Source organism: Chrysochloris asiatica, unplaced genomic scaffold, assembly GCF_000296735.1.
Source record: "Chrysochloris asiatica unplaced genomic scaffold, ChrAsi1.0 scaffold00225, whole genome shotgun sequence".
Classification (NCBI taxonomy): Eukaryota; Metazoa; Chordata; class Mammalia; order Afrosoricida; family Chrysochloridae; genus Chrysochloris; species Chrysochloris asiatica.
Genome location: NW_006408743.1, coordinates 1,444,220 through 1,452,242, shown reverse-complemented (window position 1 = coordinate 1,452,242; position 8,023 = coordinate 1,444,220). Strand labels below are relative to the sequence as shown.

Sequence of the window (8,023 nt, the reverse complement as noted above, 5' to 3'; positions counted from 1 at the left end):
AAAAAAAGCTACTACCTCTTTGAAAGTATCAGCAAAGTGATAGGGTGTAAGTTTAACATAAAAAATCAGTTGGATTATTTTTTTTTATAGTAACAATGACAGCACTGAAAATGACATTAGGAAAGCAATACCGTTTACAATAATGCCCAAAGGATGAAATATCTAGGAATAAATGTAAGCAGAGAAGCAAATGACCTACATAAAGAAAACTACAAAACACTACTACAAGAAACAAAAACAAAAACAAAGAATGGGAAAATATACCATGCTCCTGGATAGAAAGACTTAACATTGTGAAAATGTCAGTAGTGCCCAAACAATCTACACATATAATTCAATGCCTATCCAGATTCCAATGACATTCTTCAAAGAGATGGAAAAAACAATCACAACTTTATATGGAAAGGAAAGACCCAGGATAAGCAAAGCACTGCTTAAGAAGAAGAATGGAGGCCTGTTACTCCCTGATTTCAAAATTTATTACACAGCTACAGTGTTCAAAATAGCTTGGTACTGGTACAATGAAAGATGTATAGATCAATGGAACAGAATGGAGAATCCAGAAATGAAACCATCCACATACAGCCAGCTGATTTTCGACAAAGGGCCTAAATATATTGCATGGGGATGAGATTATCTCTTCAACAGATGGTGCTGGCAGAACTGGAAATCAATATGCAAAAGATTGAAACAAGATTTTAGATTAAGTCTTATACAAAAACCAAGTCAGCATGGATTAAAGACCTTAATGTGAAACCTAGAATTATAAAGGCCATAAATGAAAAAATAGGGACAAATTTGAGGGGGCTAATATAGAGCACAAGTGGCTCTGGTAGCCGTAGTGGTTACGAATCGGGCTGCGAACCACAAGGTCAGCAGTACGAAACTACCAGCTATTCTGCGGGAGAAAGATGAGGCTTTCTGCTCCTGTAAAGATTTACAGCCTTAGAAACCCTATACAGGGTCACTAGGAGTCGGAACCGACTCCACAGCACATAACAATAACAACAATACAGAGCTCACACACACTACCAAACATTGTTAAAATTGCACAAACAAAAGAAGACAAACTAGATGATTGGGAAATACTAAAAATTAAAAACTTCTGTGCATCAAAAGACTTCAACAAAAGAGTAAAAAGGGAGCCCATAGAATGGGAAAAAATCTTTTACAGTGACATCAGACAAGGGACTCATTTCTAAAATATATGGGAAACTACAAAACCTCTACAATAAAAAGACAAATAACCCAATTGAAAAATGGGCACAGGACATAAAACAGACATTTCCATAAGGAAGAGATTTAGGCAGTCAATAAATATATGAAGAAATGTTCATGATCACTAGCCATTGTTGTTGCAAAGTGCTGTAGTGTCAATTATGACCCATAACAACCCTGTATAGCGTTTCCAAGAAGCAGCTGGTGAGCTTGAACCACCAACTTGCAGTTCAAATGGCTTTGCACTCTGACACATTAGCCCACAGCGCCACACCAGGACTCCTTTTTTTAAGTTTACTCCTACTGCCCCTAGGATTTTCAGGCTGTCTCCCATCCAAGTCATAGCTGGGCCTGACCCTACTTAGCTTCTGAGATCAGAAGACATAGGGCACATTCAGGGAGCTGTGATATGCAAATCAAAATCAACAATGAGATATCATTTCACACCAGCAATAACAATGAAGTTCAAAAAAGAAGAAGACAATAAATGCTGGTGAGGATGTGAAGAGACTAGGACCCTCCTACATTGCTGGCAGGATTGCAAAATGGTCCAACTACTCTGGGAGGATAAATGGTGCCTTCTCTAAAAGTTGGAAATAGAAATGCCATATGATCTAGTAATCCCTCTAGTTGGTATTTATCCACAAGAAAAATCGGCCATATCACAAGTAGATACATAGCAGCACTATTTACAATAGCAAAAAAATGGAGACAACCTAAGTGCCCATGAGTGGAAGAATGGCTAACCAAACTTTGGTACATACACACAATGGAATGTTATGCTACCTTGAAGAATAACAAGGAAGCTGTAAGCCACCACATAACATGGATGAAATTTGAGGACATTATGCTGAGTGAAATTTGTGAGCCACAAAAGGAGAAAGACTGCATAGGACTGTTATTGTAAAAGCTTAAGAAAAAATACCCACACTAAAAGGAAAAAAGAAAAAAGTCTTTATTGGTTACCTGAATGTAACTTAAAAAAAAAACAAAAACAAAAAAAAACTACACCTTTAAAACCCTAAACCCATAAAATATCCTAACCTCTTAAAAATAAATAAACAAATAAATGGCATGCCTGAAGTCAACTACTTTGTAAAGTACTGCAGGCAGCTTTCATATTGTATGTGGTGAGAATCCCTATTAGCATACTAAGAAATTAATCAGCATATAAGTGTTTTGAGAACAGCACCAAGAAAAAAGAAAATGAAAGCATTTAAAAACTGTTGATGAATACAACTCCCTGTAATAGCCAAGCTATTTAAGTCTCACTGTCTGTGTCAGGGCAGTTTATCGAAAGACACAGCATGACTGATATCCAGAATTGCAGTTCATGAGTCTTTGGCTCCTCTCTTAAGTATATGCTTTGTCTTCTCCAGAGTCATACTATCATTAACATAAATTGTGCCATCATATTTTAAATAGCTTATAGTGCTTTTGCCAGTTTCTTCCAGTGATTTATATACAGAGTAACTGAAATAGCTTAACATTCCAAAGATCAGAGCTATCATGCTAGTCAGTTATTTGATATAAAATTTTATTTGAAGTACCTTTCAAAAACAATTTAAGTATTTTAAAGAAATGAATTTTCTAGGACTTTTTAAAAACCGAGAAGTGCCATGTAAACTGCTTCTCTTGCCAGTCTTAAGAATTATACTTGAAGACATTTTACCTTTTATTGTGTGTTTACTAAATATTAACTGCTCATATTTACATATAATAGAGTGTTCAATTGTGTGAAAATGCAATGCATTTATTAAAACATAGGCTACTATGTTATATAGACTTATGAGTGTTAGTATGCAATACAGAAATTTTTCCTTTTTCTTGAAGAGAAAATGAGGATAGTGGTTTTAACAACCAAGCAAAGCAACCGCTGGCTACACTAGCCATGGCTCCGTTTATGCAACAGGAAGAGGTGGTGATTGTACATTGTCTAGTCAGTTCTGACTCTTCATGACCCTGGTGACCTTGACCTGCTGACCTTCTTGTTAGCAACCCAATGTACAACCCACTATACTACCAGGGTCCCTTATAGGAAGACATTTGTTGTTGCTTTTAAGTGCCATGGAGGCAGTTCCAACTCATAGAGACCCTGTATAGGATTTCCAAGAAGCAGTTAGTGGGTTTGAATCAACAACACTGTGGTTAGCAGACCAGTGCTGATTCTACAGCACTACACCAGGACTCCATAGAAAGAGACAGCCTTCTTTAATCTGCATTGTTTTATCTGTCCCTGCAATATCCTTCCCCATTAGCCTCACTGAGAAATAAAGACAGTATTTCATAACAGCTGAGAATTATTAAAATTAAATGAGGTATGTTGGGAGTATGGAGGGTTGTGGTAATTTCTTCTTCATGAATTTTTAAAAGATGATCAATCATTTATTCAGTCACAGATGAACAGTGGCCATGGGAGCTTACAGTCAGCATTCCTGAGCTGTTTTTCCATGACGAACCCATCCTTATTTGTTTTTAAGGTTCAAATGCCTTCCTCTCTGCTTTCTTTCATCTAGATCTAGCCATCAGTGACCTGACTTGGCAATCCTTTAATTCATATTGTCTTCTGCTCTCCATCTCTTTTTTATGTACCTATCAAGTTCCACTCAGCAGGGACTCAATCTGAATCCTGCCTGTGGGTTGAACCAGATGATGGAAAGTAGTGAAAAAACAGACATTGGGCGAAATTAATATACTGTAGGATGACTTCGAGTTATACTGGGTGAATGAATGTGTAGCTTAAGAAAGTGACTGAAGATCTCTAAATCTCTGTCCATTTAACTGCTAATAAATTCATCCATGAAGATATTTTGAAAACCAGTACATATTGAATATTGCCCTCTCTCTTTAGGTAATGTATATGAGCTTTGCTTAAATTATTTCTGATACTTATTTACAACCCAGAAAATCCCTAATATATAATAGGATAAGTATAAGATTGTTAACTGCATGGCTGGGGTGGTTCAAACTCATCAGCCACTCCTTGATAAATCCTATACGGGATCACTATGAGTCAAATCTGACTGGATGGCACTTAACAATGACACTTTATATTATGCAAACATATATAATGTTTGCATATAGTAAATGTGAGATGAGGCAATAATCATGTACATACACGAGGGTGTTTCAAAGGTTTCTGGGAAATCGAATGAAAAGGTAATGGACTTTTTCATGAGCATTTTGAAGTCTCCTCATACATACATAAAATCATAGAGATATTAAGTATCTCAGAACAACTCTTTAAATCCATCATCTCCAACACATCATTTTATTGCATCATGTTCTCTCCCTAGATGAGACAATGTGCATGTAAAAACTTTACAGACCTTTTGACTTTGTAAGAAATGCAAGTATTATTCCTAAGCTGCAAGAGTTCAAGTAAGCCAGGACAAGCCTATCCCAGGAGGTCATATAAAATAGTCCATACTTTTTTAAGATGTTGTTGTTGTTAGGTTTCTGACTCATAGAAACCTGCAGTACAAAAGAATAAAATACTGCCTGATTCTATGCTGTCTTTTAATTGTTTTTATGGTTGAGTCTGTTGTTGAAGCCATTATGCAATCCATCTCATTGAGAGTCTTCCTCTTTTTATTTTTGCTGACCCTCTGTTTTATCAGGATAAATTAGCAAAGACACCACAGTTGAGAAAGAGCAACTATCTTTTTTCTAATCCATCATGTACATATGAAATTTAAACCTAAATCTATTACATGCAAATTTGAAAGATACACATTAATCCAAAAGTATCTAAAAACGTAAGGTATATGATGATTTGTTAAGTGCCGTTCAGTCAGTTCGACTCATAGTGATCCTGTATTGGGTTTCGAGGAGCAGCTGGTGAGTTTCAATGGCCAACCTTAAGATTCAAACAAACTTTGCAGTCCAGTGCATTATCCTGCAGTACTGAAAAAGAGTGATAAAAGAAAATAGCATGATTGAGGTCACTCACATAGATGCAGACATATTTAATTATGCTGTCTATGTTCTTATTCCTAACAGATTATAGTATCATTTCCTTATCTAAAGAGAATATTTATCCTAGTTTTATATTTTCTTCAAATTAAGTTTTCTTATTCATTTGATCTTAGTTCTATATGTAGTATATCACACACACACACACACACACACACACACACACATTATCTTTCAAAACTAGCATTCCAAGAAATTCAATTAGAAATTTGCTGGTATACAGTGTTTTCTCTTTCAAATAAACATTGCATTATCAATAATTTTTCTCTGCTTTCCTTTTCAGCGGACTGTGGAGGACCTTTTGAACTGTGGGAGCCAAATACAACACTAAGTTCTATGAATTTTCCAAGTAACTACCCAAATCAAGCTTTCTGTAAGTCATTTCTTCCCTAGGTTATCAAGAACAAATGCATATGTCAATATTATGTATCCCTTGCCACATCAAAATTTGTCAATATTTAAAAATATAATTTTAATAGTTGTACCTACCAAGATTTAATATGTTAATGCATTTAGTATATTAAATATTTGGTAGAAACATCTGTCAGTTATAAGATTACTTACTATTATGATCACAATTATAATTGCTAACAAATTTTAGCATTTATTTTAGGCTGGACACTGTGCTAATTATTAATATACATTATTTCTGTTCATTTTCACAACAATTCTTTTAAGAATGTCTTATTTCAGATACTACTATCCTAATAGCTCTCCATGTGCATTCATATGATATCTGTTAGATATATAATAAGTTTGCAATTCCATAGTAGTATTAAAAATAAAAGACAATGGGAACATCAACATTTTAATAGATATCGACTAGAACCAATACAGTTTGAAAAAGTTGACAAGGTTTATTGCTGATGTAATTGTGGTTAAGCTCCATTAAGTCAGCTCCAACTCATTGTTGTTGTTAGGTGCTATGAAGTTGGTACCGACACATAGCGACTCTATGCACAACAGAATGAAACACTGCCCGGTCCTGGGCCAAACTCACAAGTGTTGCCTCCCTTGAGCTCAGTGATACTATCATATTGCCAATCCATCTAGCCGAGGGTCTTCCTCTTTTTCTCTGACCCTCCACTTTACCAAACATGATATCCTTCTCCAACTACTGGTACCTCCTGACATTATGTCCAAAGTATAAGAGATGACGTTTGGCCATCCTGGCCTCCAAGGAGCACTCTGGTTGCACTTCTCCCAACACAGATCTGTTGGTTCTTTTGGCAACCCATGATAACTTTCAATATTCTCCTCCAACACCATAGCTCAAATGCATCAATTCTTCTAAGGTCTTCCTTATTCACTGTCCAGCTTTCACATATATATGACATTATTGAAAATACCACAACTTGGGTCTGGTGTACCTTAGTCCTCCAGCTGACATCTTTGCTCTTCAGCATTTTAAAAAGGTCTTGTGCAGCAGATTACCCTAATGTAATATGTCATTTGATTCTTGACTCATAGGAACTCTATATCCATCTCCAACTCAATCATTTCTACAACTATATCCATTTCCAACTAATAGGAACTCTATATCCATCTGAACACCCCTATACCCACTGCCCAGTCTTCCAGAATTTCCATAAGCATTTTTATAGTTGAGCCCATTGCTCATGCCAGGTATCAATTCATATTAATGGTGTCATCCTTTTTTTTTGCTGACCCTCCAATTTACCAAATGTGATGTTCTTTTCTAGGGATATATTCCCATGACAACATGTCCAAAGAACTAGAGACTACGTCTCATCATCCTCTCTTCTAGGGAGCATTCTTGTTATACTGTTTCAAAGATACTCAGAGTAGAATTAATTTTAATGATGCAAATAAAACAAAGCTTTTAAGATCTTTATTTACTGATAGGACACAACTCAAAATGCGAATAAGCAGTTGTAAACATCCATTCAAAATCCAAATGTGGAAAGTATGAAATTTGAATCTAGGTAAATTTGAAGTAGTTATAAATGAGATGGAATGTATAAACATAAGATATCCCAGACATTAATGGGCTTAAATGGACTGGTATTGACCATTTTGTACCAGACAAACATATGGTTTAATATGTTGTGAAAGACAATCTGAAGTGAATTGGCATTTCATTCATCATCCAAAGATTTCAAGGTCTCTCTTGAAGTGTTTACTGTCTGTGATAAGATAGTATCCATACACCTACAAGAAAGACCAGCCAATACCTCTATTACTCAAAGTGACTCAACAACACAAAAGCCAGTGATGATATTGAAGAATCCTACCCACTTCTTTAGGTTGAAATTGATCAAACATGCAGTAAGGATACATTAATAATTACTGGTAATTTAAATGTGATAGTTGGAAACATAGATGAAGGATTGGTAATTGAAAAATGTGAATGCCAGCTCTGCTCGGGATCACATGATAGAATTTTGTAAGACTTATTCATTGTAAATACCTTTCTTCAACAACATAAATGATGACTGTATACATGGACCTTACTGAATGGAATACACAGGAATCAAATTGATTGCATTTGTGAGAAGAGATGATGAAGAAGCTCAATATCATCAACCAAAACAATGCCAGATAGGGACTGTAGAACAGCCCATTAGTTCTCCATATTCAAATTCAGGTTGGATATGAAGAAAATTAAAACAAGCTCTGACCTTGAGTGTATGCCACATGAATTTAGAGATCATCTTAAGAACAGATTTGATACATTAGACACTAATGACTGAAGACTAGTAGTGTTGTTGGATGACATAAAAAACATCATATATGAAGAAAGCACAAGGCTATTAAAACACCTTAAAGACCAAAACTGGATGTAAAACATACTCAGAAATTTGCTCTT

General features: G+C 35.5%; 1 protein-coding gene across 1 annotated transcript in view; it reads left to right on the top strand.

The window, feature by feature from the left end:
- Positions 1 to 8,023, top strand: part of TMPRSS15 (transmembrane protease, serine 15) — a 313,147-nt gene that overhangs the window by 192,254 nt on the left and 112,870 nt on the right. The window contains exon 14 of the mRNA XM_006873157.1: positions 5,477 to 5,566. Coding sequence (XP_006873219.1) covers positions 5,477 to 5,566 — 90 coding nt within the window. The remainder of the gene's footprint in view (positions 1 to 5,476; positions 5,567 to 8,023) is intronic.